Source organism: Globicephala melas, chromosome 15 (genome assembly GCF_963455315.2).
Source record: "Globicephala melas chromosome 15, mGloMel1.2, whole genome shotgun sequence".
Classification (NCBI taxonomy): domain Eukaryota; kingdom Metazoa; phylum Chordata; class Mammalia; order Artiodactyla; family Delphinidae; genus Globicephala; species Globicephala melas.
This window is the reverse complement of record NC_083328.1, coordinates 34,451,039-34,466,187: the sequence shown is the minus strand read 5'-3', so window position 1 is coordinate 34,466,187 and position 15,149 is coordinate 34,451,039. Positions and strand designations below refer to the sequence as shown.

General features: G+C 56.2%; 1 protein-coding gene across 2 annotated transcripts in view; it reads right to left on the bottom strand.

Annotated features, from left to right (window-relative positions):
• CORO7 (coronin 7) overlaps positions 1–15,149 on the bottom strand; it is a 57,809-nt gene that overhangs the window by 38,945 nt on the left and 3,715 nt on the right. For both annotated transcript variants that reach the window (XR_009559076.1, XM_030883809.2), the window contains exons 4-6: positions 11,017–11,087; positions 10,458–10,641; positions 7,902–7,978 (exon numbers count right to left, since the gene is read on the bottom strand). Coding sequence is in view for 1 of the 2 variants with exons in the window: in XM_030883809.2 (XP_030739669.2) it covers positions 7,902–7,978; positions 10,458–10,641; positions 11,017–11,087 (332 nt within the window). In the remaining variant the exon portion in view is untranslated. The remainder of the gene's footprint in view (positions 1–7,901; positions 7,979–10,457; positions 10,642–11,016; positions 11,088–15,149) is intronic.

The window sequence follows — 15,149 nt, the reverse complement described above, 5'->3', positions numbered from 1 at the left end:
CAAAGAAATATTTGCACACCCATGTTCGCAGCAGCATTATTCACGATACCCAAGACACAGAGGCAACCCAAGTGTCCACTGACAGATGAATGGATAAACAAAACATGGGACTTCCCTGGTGGTACAGTGGTTAAGAATCCGCCTGCCAATGCAGGGGACACGGGTTTGATCTCTGGTCCAGGAAGATCCCACATGCCACGAAGCAACTAAGCCCGTGCGCCACAACTACTGAGCCTGCACTCTAGAGCCCGAGAGCCACACTACTGAGCCCACATGCCACAATACTGAAGCCTGCGCACCCTAGAGCCCATGCGCCACAACTACTGAAGCCCACACACTCTAGGGCCCGTATTCTACAACTACTGAGCCTGCGTGCTGCAACTACTGAAGCCTGTGCTCCGCAACAAGAAAAGCCACCGCAACGAGAAGCCCATGCACCGCAACAAAGAGTAGCCCCCGCTCGCTGCAACTAGAGAAAGCCCGCGCACAGCAGCAAAGACCCAACACAGCCAAAAAACAAAACAAAACAAAACGTGGTATACACATTCAATGAAATATTTTTCAGTCTGAAAAAGGAAACCCTGTCACATGCTACAGTATGAATGAACCTTAAGGACATTATGCTAAATGAAATAAACCATTTACAGAAGGACAAATAATGTATGATTCCATTTATATGAGGTATTTAAAGTAGTCAAATTCATAGATATGGAAAGTAAAATGATTACAAGAGGCTGGGGTAGGGGCCAAAGAGAAGTTGTTCAGTGGGTGTAGAGTTTCAGTTCTGGAGATCTGTTTCACAACAGTGTAAATATACTTAATACTAGAACTGTATATTTAAAATGGTTAAGATGGCAAATTTTATATGTGTTTTTTATACCAAAATTAAAAAAAATAGCTATCCGTCCACAAAAAGATATGGAAGACCTATAAATGCATATTACTAAGTGAAAGAAGCCCATCTGGAAAGGCTACATATTCTTTGATTCCAACTATGACACTTGACATCCAGGAGAAGGCAAATCTTACAGAGACAACAAAAAGATCAGTGGTTGCCAGGGGTTTGGGAAGAGGAAGGCAGGGACGAACGGGTGAAGCACAGGGCACTTTTTTTTAGGGCAGTGAAACTATCCTGTGTGAAGCTGTAATGATGGATACATGATGTCATGCATTTGTGGGAACCCACAGAAAGCACATCAAGAGTGAACCCTGGGGACTTCCCTGGCGGTCCAGTGGCTTAAGACTCCACGCTCCCAATGCAGGGGGCCCAGGTTCGATCCCTCGTTGGGGAACTAGATCCCACATGCCGCAACTAAGAGTTCGCATGCCACAACTAAAGATCCTGCATGTTGCAACAAAGATCCCGCAAGCGGCAGCAAAGATCCCACGTGCCGCAACCAAGACCCAGCACAGCCAAATAAATAAATAAATATTTTTTTTAAGAAAAAGAAAGACCGGGCTTCCCTGGTGGCGCAGTGGTTGAGAGTCCGCCTGCCGATGCAGGGGACATGGGTTTGTGCCCCGGTCTGGGAGGATCCCACATGCTGCGGAGCGGCTTGGCCCGTGTGCCATGGCCACCGGGCCTGCGCGTCCAGAGCCTGTGCTCCGCAACGGGAGAGGCCACGGCAGTGAGAGGCCCGCACACCGTAAAAAAAAAAAAAAGAAAGAAAGACCAAGTTTGTTTAAAAAAAAAAAAAAACATGGAAGAGTGAACCCTAATGTAGATTGTGGGCTTTAGTTACTGTAGCAACATTGGTTTAACTATAACAAACGCACCTCACCAATGCAAGGTGGAGTAGGGAGGGGAATATGGGGACTCCTGGCCCTGTCTGCCTGGCCCTGCCTAGGTGCTTGGGATTCAGACAGAGCAGACAGTCTCTGCTGAGTGCTGGTGTCTGCAACCCAGAGGTGGTCACAGGTAACTCTGGGGAGGAACCTGGACCTGACTTGAGCCCAGAGGACAAGTGGAGCTTGTACTGGGAAGGAAAAGGCATTCGAGGGAGGAGGAGAACGAGCAAAGATGTGGAGACAGGAGCTCGCTGGCATGAGACGTGGAGGGAAGACGAGGTCATACAGGGAGAATGAATGGCAGGAGTGGGGGGCAGCAGGCAAGCACACAGCTGGACAAGGGAGGGGTCAGCCTGCAGAGGCCTCGAAAGCCAGGCCTCCCTCCACGGGCCTTCACGGGCAGGGTCCCAGGGTTCTCCTTCCAGCTGCAGTTTACTGAGCACTTCCTACGTGCCAGGTGGGCACCAGGCACAGTCCAGTGGTTAGTTCTGAGGCACCGTCCACTCCACAGCCTCGGTCGGGAGGAGGCTGCTTAGAGACAGACAGCGATCAGACAGACAAGGACAGTGAGGGACACAGGATGGAGACAGGCAGAAAGAACAGTGAGAGACAGAGAGAGGATGGGGAAAGATAGAGGGTCAGAGAAGAACAGAGACACAGAAAGAGAGAAAGACAGAGAACAGAGACAACTATAGACACAGAAAAGACAGCAAGGGACAGTGAAAGAACCAGAGATTGAGAACAGAGACAGGGCAGCACGGGACAGACAGAGGATGGGTCAAGCAGTGAACGACATTGGATCTCGACAGATGACAGGCAAGAGGGAAGGCCTCCTGGCAGCAAGGGCCACTCCCACCCCTGTGGAGACCAGACAGGCAGGGTTAGGACGCCAAATCCACCACTGATGTGCTCTGTGACCTGGGCAAACCCCAGAGCCCAGGGTGGGGTGAGGGTGATGGCAGCACCTCTCACAGGTCGGAGGCACAGTCTTGGGACCTGGGCACCTCCCTAAAGGCAGCTGGGCCATCGAGCGCAGAATTCCAACAGGAGGTCCAGACCAGGCTTCAGACTGGGCACTGGGGGCTGGACTGGCGCTGGTGGGGCCTGCAGGGCCGGGCAGCGGGGGTGACACTGGGCTGCCGAGGCGCTGGGCTCACAGGCCCACTCCCGGTGGAGTGGGAGCCCAGCTGGCCAAGCCCAGCCATCTGTGGGGCCAGCGTGCCCCCTAGCGGCCACCTGCTCCTCCCCTCAGCCGCAGGAGCTGGGAGGGGAGCCAGAACGGGCTTCACTGGGCTGAGCCAGCCCCTCGCCCTGCAGGGGCATCAGGAAGCCTGCAGGTAGAACTGCTCCAAGGCAGGACAGGAGTCATAACCAGGTAGCCAGGGAGGTTTTCCCCGTGGGGTTGGCGGGGAGCACAGTGTGGAGACCAGGGAGGCCCTGATGAGAAGAATGTTGCCGACCACTGGTCAAGAGGGGCTCAGGCTCCCTCCTGATGAGGGTGGGCCCCTCACGGGCTCCTCTTGCACTCTCAGAACAAACCCATGGGCACCTCCACCTGGACTGCGGTCACAGGGGCAGCCCCCCTCCTGCACCACTCCCCAAGGGCTTGCGGTTTTTGACTAACCCGTTCAGGATCCTGAGGCTCCCTTTACAGCAAAGGAAGGGGCAGTGGACACAGGACTGTGGTGATACCTGGCACTCACTGACACATGACACCCTTCAAGGACAGCGTCCTCCCCCAGGATGCCGCACCCACATCAACAGTATCGCGAGGCCCTGTGTCCCCACAGGTAACCAGGTCTAGGAACTGGGGTGGGAGCTGGGGGGCCTCCCCTGGGCACCACTCCAGGCAACCCACTTGGGAAATCTGTTTCTCGTCCCTGCGCCTTTGGGCTCTGGGCGGAGAAGGCACAGAGGTCCACCAGACTCAGAGATGGCCTGCTCCACTAATCCCTCCCCACAAGACACCAGCAGGTGAGGAGTTGAGTCGCCGTCCCAGGACACAATGGGGACAGGGTGCTCTGTGACTGGGTAGCTCTTCCTTCTCCACCCGCCCCGCTCTGGGCCCAATCTTGATGGTAAATGGGGCTCAGACCCCTGGGGACGTGGGGCTGGACCCCCACAACAGAGACGCCCCTGTAACCAGCAGGGGGGCAGTCCAGAGTTCAGGAGCCCAGCCTGGGTGGTGGGGAGGAAGAGGATGAGACCAGCGGCCCAGGGTTCCTCTCGCAAGGTTGCAGCCAGATCCTGGGAAAGCTGTCCCCAGGGATGGCACTCTGGGGACTGCCGTGGCTGCAGGGTTTGTGGTGAGGCCCTCCGTCCCTGGGTGCTGAGGGCTCGCAGCTGTCACCCCTCCTGGCACTGCTGCCCACAGCCATGCGCATGTCCAGTGACTGGTCAGCATGGGGACAGGGCCCAGCCCCCTTGCCTCAACAGGGACAGCTCCCGCATAGTTCCACAAGGCATCTGCAAGCAGTCCCTGGACCCAACGCCCTCAGCCCCCTCCTAGGTACCCACAGCCCCATGCTCTGCCAGGCCTTCCCCCAGGGAGTCACTTCTCCCTGCGCTGGCCCCCCTCCTGAAGGCTGATATGCTCCTTGCCATCACCCCACCCCCACACCGTGTCCTCCACCACAGTGACTGCTGCCCTCAGAACAAAGCCCTCGCGTGGCCTCCGGCTCGGCCTCAGCTGGCCCTACCCTGCCCCCGGCCACACCCCTCAGCTTGCTGCCTCTGAACACAGCAGGACCCCTGGGAGACAGGACCCCCCGGGAGAGTGCCTGCCTCCTAATCGATCCCTCCGCAGCCTCGTCAAAGCCAGACTCAACCACACTGGGGGTTCCGACCACTCTGGGGGGTCCGGTTCATATCAGGCCCAGCTGGGCCGGGAGCTCTGGGGAGCACCGGCACCTCTGGCTGCTCCACAGGAAACGACCCACGTCCAGCCCCCAGACACCTGCTCCCTAGACACCCTGCCTGGGGCTGGGCTGGGGGCCTGGAGCCGAGTGGACGCAGGGCGGAGGCCACAGGCTAGACTGGCCTCATGGGTTGCAGCTCTCGAGTGAAGGGCCGTCCAGGCCACAGTACCTGCGGGCAGGGTGGGGTGCTGGCGGGCAGCCCGGGCAAGCTCTACAGAAGCTGCCTTCCTCCCCATCCAGGGCCGTGGCCCAGGCAGGATGATGTGTGGGCCATTGCTGAGGCCAGTCCCTGCTCAGAACATCACCTGTCTGCACAGGACTGCTCCATCACCATGGAAACCAAGGCCCCTTCCTGCTGCCCTTCTGTCAAGCTGCCCGCAGCCACACACTGCAGCTCTGACCACCTCAGGCACCCACTGGAATGTGAGGAGGAGGAAGAGCAGGGCCCTCCCTCAGGGGCTGGGGCTTTCCGCACACTTCCTCGAGGACTCACATGTGGGATGGGCAGCCCTGCTCTGTTCAACCTCCAGGCTCAGAGGGCTGACTGCACACCCACGGACACATGACTCCCCGCAAAGCCCAAGTTGGAGCCCAAGGCGTTCACAGAACAGCCCCAGGGCCGCCTCCTCTGGAAAGCCGCTGGCTAAAATGTATCAACCACCTTAAGAATCTTCACAGCCTGCAGTCAGCAACACCCCTCATAGGAATCTAGGTGGGGGTGGGCAAGCTCTAAGGCCCACAGGCCACATCCAGCCTGAGACCTGGCTCTACCAATGCAGTTTTACTGGGACACAGCTACGCTCCTCATGTATGTACTGCCCATGGCTGCTGCTCTGCTACAAGGTGCACTGACAGAGACAGCCTGGCCTGCAAAACCCAAAGCATCTACTATCTGGCCCTTCACAGAAAAAGTTTGCCCCTACTCTAGGCTAAGAAACTCACAGAGAAGGCAGAGAAAAACCCTATATACAGATAATTCAAACGTTACAGCTTATAACAGTGACATAAACTGGAAGTAATCCACGCTTCTGAGAGTAGGAGGTCCACTGAGAAAACTGTGAATCTATATGATTAAATATTTCCCATGACATTTATTAAATTTTTGATGAATTAGAGAAAATGTTTATTATGTGGAACAAAAAACTAACATGGAGAGTATGATTCCTACACGTATAGAAAAAGCATAGAGAGAAAGATTTCAAAATGGTGACAGGCCCTGTCCCTGGGTGGAAGGGTTACAGGTGACTTTTTTTTTTTTTTTTGCTTCTTTACTTTTTCACTGCTCTCCAAAATTTGTAAAACAAGCATAAACTACTATGCTCTCTCTCTCTCTCTCTCTCTCACACACACACACACACACACACACACACACACACACACACACACACACACACACACGCTGTGGAGGCAGCACAGAGGGGGTTTCTCAGTGGAGGGGGAGGTCACAGCCCAAACACAGGACTCTGTCTAGGCTGGTCCCTCTGCCTGGGACACCTGTCCCCTCCTCAGTAAGGGCAGCCCCGACCTCACTGTCCCTGGGAAGCTGTGTCACCATCCTTTTGCCCGAGCAAGGGAACCATGTGACCGCCTTGCCCTCGAGCACGGCTCCTTAGGGATCTAAGGGGACAGTAGCCCCGTCTGATTTACCTCTCGACCCCCAGAGCTCAGGCCAATGTCTGGAGCCTAATGTTTAATAAACCAAACAGGGGGGAAAAGTGGATGAAGACCAGGAAATGGGGCTTCCAAGAAGGCAGAGAGAAGAGAAAGTGGGAAATAGGATCCTCCCGTGTATGCAGGCCCCACATTTTCTCTTCAGAGGCATCCTCAACCCCACCCCAGCCAGCTCTGGTCCCCACCCCCCCAGCCACGCTTCCTGGAAGAGCCCTTGCAGGCTCCTTCCTCGCCTCCCACCTTCTTTTACGTGTAGCTTCAGGCAGCAGACACCCTGCAAGCTCCTGAAGGTCTCACGACCCAAATCCACAGGTATGTGTCAGCCACGTCTTCTCAGACCCTTCCCGTGTTCCCTGGACGCCCTCTAGCCTAGTTCTCAGGGCTTCCTTCCTCCCACCAGGTGCTCCCCCGTCTCCTCGCAGGTTCTGGTCCTTCCTCAGGCTCCCTCTGCCTCTGCTCTCAACCCTTCTCTCCCACTCAGGGCACTCTCATCCCTCTGCAGGTGCCACATAAACACAGACGCCACCCAGGCCTCCACCTTCCGCTCAGACCACTGCCCAGAGCCAAGTGCACGGACTCAACTGACACCTCCGCCCAGACCTCCCCGGCACCTCCAACCTGCGGAGTGCCCAGTCTTGGTGGCAGGCCTCCTCCAGCCTGTAGCCCAGGAGCCGGCCTCGGGCCCCCCCACCCCTCACACACAGCCCACCACCAACCCTACAGCTCTCTCCTCCCCAGCTCCCTCGTCCCCGCCTGCAATTCTCTGTCCACACTGCAGGAGGGGAGGCTCAAAATGCAGATCTGCTCGCCTCACACCTCAGCCACCCACCTCTGGTTTTAAAAACACTCCAGTGCTTTCCTGTTGCTTCTGTAGTAACAAGCACGACCCTGTGTACGCAGCTCTGCTCTCTGCCCCCAGCACGCTCCCCCTGCCCCGCACCATGAACCCTTCCCTCACAGCCCTTGCCAGAGGCCAAGCCTCCCCTGGCCTCTCCAACCGCTCAAAGCACCTCATGTCCCTCTTTCACAGCCTGGATCACAATTATCCTTTTATCTGTACGATCCCTGGACCCACATCGGCCACCCCCACTAGCACAGGACTCAGTGGGCACAGGACCTGGCATCACTGAGGACCCTGAGGCCTTCTGACTGGCCGGAGGGCCAGCACAGTGCCCAGCTGTGGACGCTGCCTAACACGACCCTCACGGAGAGGCAGGCAGTTTGGACAAAGCAGCCAGGCAGCCAGGTGAGGCTGGCTGAGAGTGGTGTTGGGAGCCCCAGAGGTCCAGTGTGGGTCTTTCTTTAGTGGGGTGGGGGCTTCAAGAGACAGGTATGAGCCAGAGGCATGAGGACAAGGAAGGTGAACATCTATCCTGGCCTCAGTTTGCTGCTGCCCCACAAGTACTGCCGAGTCTGACAGGTACAGCCCAGGACACGGGCTCTGCGACACAACAGCCCTGGCAGAGCTGCGCATGCCTCAGGCCCCCCACAGGCACTTACTCAAGTCTCACCGCCCACCCTTACCTTACATGTTGTGCCCACCAGGGCTCCGTCCCGGCTCCAGGTGGCACCCTGCACCAGGTCCCCGTGGGCCGCCAGCTCTGCAGAGAAGCGGCCAAGGTCAAGAGGGGTCCAGGGTCCCCCCAACCCTGTCCCATGCAATGAGGGCATCAGGGAAGCGGGCGCAGGCAGGCCTGGCTTGGGGGTAATTCCGGGAAAGGGGCAGCAGCAGCGAGGGTGCTTCAGGCAGAGGAGCAAGGGCAGCAGCTCCTCCCAGATTGGGGGGGGGGATGCTTTTGTTGGGGGGGTGCTTCCTTCAGCCCTGCCCTCCTCAGGCCACGCTCCCACTCCCTTCCCAGGCTCCCTGCTCCTGGGCCACCCCACTCTGCTCAATCACCAACATCCCCCCAACCCCCACAGACCACGGACATGTCACACACACACCCGCCCTGGGCCCCTACTCGGGCCATCCCCATTCCCTCCCCCCACAGCGTGACAGTTTTAAAATGTGTCCACAAATTCTTTGACACTCCTCCTGTTATAGACCGAATTGTGTCCCCCACAAAAAGATGCTGAAGTCCTAATCCTCAGCACCTATGAAGGTGACTTTATTTGGAAATAGGGTCTTTGCAGATGATCCACTGGGGAGACCTGAGATGATGATCAAGTTCAGCTGATATTGCTAGAATGGACCCTAATCCAGTATGAACGGTGTCCTTGTGAAAAGGGAAATCAGAGAGAAGATGCATACACAGAGAGAAGATGATGTGAACAGAGGGAAGACGGCCATCGACATGCCCCAAGAAACACCTGAAGCCACAGAAGCTGAGAAGGGGACCTGAACAGATTCTCCCTCACAGCTCAAAAGGAACCAACCCTGCCAACACTTTAATTTTGGACTTCTGGTCCCCAGAATTGTGAGACAATAAATTTGCTTGTGGTACTCCGTTACGACAGCCCTAGGAAACTAACATCTCCTTTCAAAATGTGGGGCCTGATTCCCTTCTTCTTGAGTGTGAGCAGGACTCAGAGACTCACTTCTAACGAAGAGCATGTGCCTTCCAAAGCTGGGGCGTAAATGGCACCGTGGCCTCCTCCTTGATGCCTCTCTTGGACTGTCCACCAGGGGAAGCAGCTACCATGTACTGAGGGCACTCAAGCAGCCCACAGAGAGGCCCATGGGGGAGAACCGAGGCCTCCTTCCCACAGCCAGCACTGTGTGAGTGAACCACTTGGGAAGCGGATCCCTCCACCCCAGTCCAGCCTTCAGATTGACGGCAGCCCCAGCTGACAGCTCAACTCCAACCTCATGAGGAGCCCTGAGCCAGAGCCACCCAGCTAAGCTGCTCCCAAATCCCTGACATTCAGAAACTATGAGATGATAAACGTTACCAGCTGTTATAAGTCTCCAGGTTTCGGGGTAATTCTATTTGCAGCAATAGGAAACTACTATGACAAGGTCTACTCCCCCGAGGTTAATCCCAGCCCTGTCACCTGCTTGCACTGTGGCCTTGGCCAAGTTATTCAACCTCACCTCACCTGTAGCAGGGAACGGCAACACCCCCCCACGTGAAGCCCTCAGCACAGCGCTGGGCACACGAGAAGGGCTTGAGAGATGCTAGTTACAGCTGGGGTGACTCTGATGACACACTGCCAGGTGGCCTGCACCAGGTTAGGGTGGTCTCCTCCACTGCACCAGCAGCACTTTGGGGGCAAGTGGCACAAGACGGCTCCTCAGTCAGGAGGGAGTCCCTCAGACACCCCGTTACACTGTCGGCCCTTGGTGCTAGCCCCAGAAGTGGGGGTATCACCATGGTGAGCCTGGCTTGGGGGTAATTCCGGGAAAGGGGCAGCAGCAGCGAGGGTGCTGCTCATAAGGTCATGAGGGTGGAGTCCCATGAAAGGTATTAGGCCTCTTATAAAAGAGGCCCCAGAGAGCTCCCTCACCCCTGCTGCCGCGTGAGGACACAGCCAGAGGACGGCCATCTGTGAATCAGGAAGCAGGTCCTCACCAGACACTGAATCTGCTGGTGCCTTGATCTTAGACTTCCAGCCTCCAGGACTGTGAGAAATAAATGCCTGTTGTTTATAACCCACCCAGTCTGTGGGATTTTGTTATAGCAGCCCAAATGGACCAGGACAATATACACTGGGAAAGTAAGAGAAGCAGCACCAGGGGGAAGGGGATGTAGAAACAGCAAAATTCTCATCCCCTAGAGGAGAAATCAGTAGTTTGTTTTCAAAACTGAAATGTCACACAATTCAAGAAATAACAGTATAAGTAAGTTACTTAGACATATGGAGGAAAAAGCAGAAAAAACAGCTAAGTGAGATGAAAACACATGTCTATGGGATTTAGGGAGGGATGGGGTGTTTGTAACAAGCCTTGTAAAATTATATGTAATATATACACACACATATACAAACATACACATACACACACCCGTATATATATGTATATATGTCACATACATGTGAAACTTTGTTACGTGTCTTAAAAGTCATGTTACCAAAATCATAAAGGAACAAAGTGCTGCCAGACGGGGCTGCCCAGGGAGGGACAGTGAGTGTGGCCCATACCTGTGAGGGGCTGCTGCTTGGCGGCATCCCAGACCTTCACGGTCTTGCCCGCCGCGCTCACCAGGACGCCATCTGCGGTGGGGTGGAACTGCAGCACCTCCACCTGGACGTCCTCAGGGCCCAGCACCAGCCCAGGCTCTGAGGGCAGTGCCCTGCCAGGGGCAGGCAGTCGCCAGAGCTTCATCTGCAGGAAAGAGCGAGTCCGTGAGCCCAGGACTGGGAGGGGCCTCGCTGCCTCCAGCCAGCCTTGCCCCGGCTGCCCCCTACCCCAGGGGAAGGGAGGGGACGGGCTCAGGGTCACAAGGTGTGGTTAGGGGCCGAGGGGAAGATGTGGGAGTGGGGAGAGCCAAGCGCACTGCTCCCCCAGCACCACAGGCCTGCTGTCCTCAGGCAGCCGAGCAGCAGAACGCAGGTCATGGCCACAGCTCAGGGTAAGCGCACGGGAGCACATGGTAGCTGGCGTGGGTTGAGGAACTTAGCAGGAGGGGCTGGACTGCAAACCAGCAGGGCCCTGGTGGCTCATAAGGCCTGGAATAGCTCTTCCAGCCGCTCCACTCACCGTCCTGTCGGCTGAGGCCGTGGCCAGGAGGAAGTCATCAAAGGGAGAGAAGTCCAAGTCCGTGACCAGGTCTGAGGGAGAGAAACAGCTGACACGGGCCAGACATGGGCCAGTTGTGGGCCCGCCGGAATGTCCTGTTCCAGCCCACCGTGCCCTCTCCCAAGGCCGGGACCACGGCCCAGGGCCTCTGAGCTGACCTCTCTGCCTACATGGCAGCAGGCTGAAAGTCCTCGAGGGGAGGGCACCTCTAGAGACCACAGGCCTATGCTACAGGCCCCCGCCTGCAACACACATCCCCAAGAGTCCTGCATCCCAGGGTGGTCAAGGGCCCATCACTGGGAGGTTGGCAGGATGATGGGCAGGAAGCTCCTTGGATCACCAGGTACCTGCATTCGCCCAAAATCCAGAACCCAGCTCAGGTGAATGGATACAAGCGCCGGCCCCCACAGGATTCACATATAGGACAGACTGGAGGCCATCCAGCCCTAACAGACGCTTATCACATCCACAGGGAGACACACACTTCTCTGCAAATGCAGCAAGAGGTGGGCTGTGAACTCAGGGGGTCCCCAAGGTCAGGGGTCAGAGGAGGCTTCCTGCAGGGGGCACAGTGGGCCCTGGAGAATATGGAGGATGGCACAGGTTAGGACATTGGGTAGGCAGGGGGCTGGAGTGACATGCCTGACCTAGGCGTTCTCTGCCCCTTGACGAGTCAGGGCTGGCCCACCTACAGGAGTGAACCTGACCCAAGCCCAGGCAGCCAGCTTCTCTCTGCAGGGAGTTAAACCAGGAATGGGAAGCCTAGCGACAGGGTGCCTTAGGGACTGGCCTGGGTGGAGAGCAGCCAGCTGGGAGGGAGCTGTCAGCTCTCAAGCCAGGACCCTCCTAAGGCCTGTGCGTCCAGCTGCTCCTTCAGTTCTGGAAGCTCCCCAAGAGTCTCCCAAATCCCTTTCTGGCTTAAGCAAGCTGGAGTTAGTCTCAGTTCTTTGCAACCAAAGAACCTAAACTGCTCATCTCCGGGGGGTCGGGAGGGGAGGTGGGGCACAGAGTGAGGTGGGGCTCTGGAGTGAGCCAGAGCCCAGAGGGGAAGTGAGACTGGGGGTTTCAGGGGGACAGAGACAAGGCCAGGGCTCAGGTGTGGGGGCAGTGGAGATGTGAGCAGGACGGCCAGGCCCAAGTCACCAGAGCAAGGAGCACAGTGACCATCCCTACTGCCAGCCTCCCCAGGGGGGCCGAGCAGGTACACTTTCCTCCCAGGCCAGAGACTGACCCTGGGCATCCTGCCAGAGGAGACAAGGAAGAAAAGGGGTGGGGACTTCCCTGGTGGCGCAGTGGCTAAGAATTCACCTGCCAGTGCAGGGGACACAGGTTCAATTCCTGGTCTGGGAAGATCCCACATGCCGTGGAGCAACTAAGCCCATGCGGCACAACTACTGAAGCCTGCGTGCCTGGAGCCCGTGCTCCGCAACAAGAGAAGCCCCCACTCACAACTAGAGAAAAGCCTGCGTGCAGCAATGAAGACCCAATGCAGCCAAAAAAAATAAATAAAATTTTAAAAACTTAAAAAAAAAAAAAAAAAAAGGAAGAGAAGGGGCAGACGGGAAGAGGCACACCTTGGGACAGCCCTAACCCGGACTCCTGGCCACGGAAGCCCTACCACCCCACCCTGCGGGCTCCTCACGGAACAGGGCAGGGCCCAGGCTGGGTGCAGACGCTGGCACCCCCAAGGGAATGAGCAGTGGTGATGTGGCCCATCTGAGTGCTCAGTTGTGCCTGCAGGCTTGTGGCCTTCGTGTGTGTTTATCTCACCAAATCCTCACAACAACCCATCAGGATGGCACTGTGGTGTCATCCCCAACTGGAGGAAGAGGACACGAGGACAGAGAGGTTAAGTAACCTGCCCATAGCTGCACAGCTAAGAAGGGGCAAGGCTGAGGGTCAGGCAGGCAGTCCAGCTTCAGAACCTCCATCTTCACCACAACACACGGTGTTTCCCAACTCAGAACAGGCCCCCAGCCACCACCCCACAGCCCAGGCATGCAGCAACACTCTCTAGATGCTTCCCAGCCTTCTGCTCCCCTGGACCAAAGGGCCACTTGGCCCTGAGCCAAAAGGCAGAAGGTGCCCCTGAAGGCAGGGTGCCCTGAAGTCAGGGCAGCAGCCAGAACCCAGGCCACCACAGTTCCCCCCACCCCACCAGCACCTAAGAGGGCAGACCGGTGCCTGGTGCCCAGACAGCAGGTTCTGAGGAGCTGGAGCTCAGCTACCCTCAGAGCAGCTTTCTGGCAAGGCTGCTCCTGCAGGGAGAGGCTCTGGATAGCTGGAGCCACAGTGAGGCTACGATCTGCCAACACAAGCCTGGTTCCCCAGTAACAGGGGGCCCACCACCTTGCAGACAACACCAACTTGAGGCCACTTCCCCATGAGGAAAAAGCATCAAGAAGCAAACAGCATGGTGCCTAAAAACACCTGGGTTCCGATTCTGGCTCTGCCAGCAGCAATGCCAACACTGCTAAATTCTTTAACTCTTTGAGCCTCAGTTTTCTTAGCTGAAAAACTGGTTATTTAAAAACTTACTTCGGAAAAAAAAAAAAAAACCTACTTCGGGGGGCTTCCCTGGCGGCGCAGTGGTTAAGAGTCCGCCTGCCAATGCAGGGGACACAGGTTCGAGCCCTGGTCTGGGAAGATCTCACATGCCGCAGAGCAACTAAGCCCCTGCACCACAACTAATGAGCCTGAGCTCTAGAGCCTGTGAGCCACAACCACTGAGCCTGCGTGCCACAACTCCTGAAGCCCGCGCGCCTAGAGCCTGTGCTCTGCAACAAGAGAAGCCACCACAATGAGAAGCCCGCACACCACAACAAAGAGTAGCTCCCACTCACCACAACTAGAGAAAGCCCATGCGCAGCAACGAAGACCCAACGCAGCCAAAAAAAAAATGAGGGATGAGAATGGATAAGAAAGCAGACTTCATCTACGTGCTACAACATTAGATGGATCGCAAAAACATCATTCCAAACGTAACAGACCAGATTCGAAAAACTATGTATAGTGTGAATCCATTTATGTGAAACGTCCAGAAAAGGCCAGTCTGTAGAGCAGAAACCAGCAAACGTTTTCTGTGAAGGTTGGGATAGGAAACATTTTAGGCTTCGAGGGACATACAGTCTGTCTCCTTAACTCTGCAGTTGTTGGAAAAAGCAGCCACAGACGGTAAGTCAATGAAGAGGCGTGGCTGTGTTCCAATAAAACTATTTACAAAGACAGGCAGCAGGCCAGATCTGGCCACACAGTAGCTTGCAGCCCCTGCAGCAGAGGCAGAAAGATCAACGGATGCCTGAGGCTGCAGCGCCCAAGGCAGAAACGCATTAACTGCCAAGGGGCACAAGGGGTCTTTCTGGAATAATGCAAATATTCTAAAACTGGATGGTGGGATATGCAACCCTGTAACTTTAATAAAAGTCATCGAATCCTTCACTTAAAACAAGTAATATTTACAGTATGTAAATGATACCTCGATAAAGTTGTTTCAAATTTTAAAAAAGGATTAGGTGAGAAAACGCAGATACAAGCTTAGCACCCGGGGAGCTCTCCATCAGTCTTCACTACTGTCATTTTATTAACCACCACCATCTTCATCAGGACTGCTACACTGAGCTGCACACCCAGACCAGGGACGAAGGATCAGCCCCCTTCCCTCACCCAAGGCTGCCCAACAGGCAGCCAGGAGCGCAGTCCAGAGGGTCTGGGCCCATGGCCATTGCAGCTGGACAGGGAAATGGGAGGCAGCTGGGCCAGCGCTGCTGTAGCCCAAGGAGAGCAAACTGTTCCCTCAAAGCAGGCAGGCTGCCAGATGGACTGCTGGGCGCCCCCAGAAGCAGCTGTAGTGGTGGACAAAAGCTCTCTTTGTGAGGGCCCATCTCCGGCCCTGCAGCCCAACCAGCCCCCTCCTTGGAGCGCCCTGCGCAGCCTGGCTGGAGAGGATGCCTGGTGGTGAGAGGTGATCTGCTGGGCTCCAGGTGAACACACAGAGCTAAGAACCACATAGGGTTGAGTCTTCTGCAGTGATGGGGAGCATCAGCCTGGAGCCTGGCACTGGCCGGTGCATATCCCCCTCCTTCCAGCCTGACCAC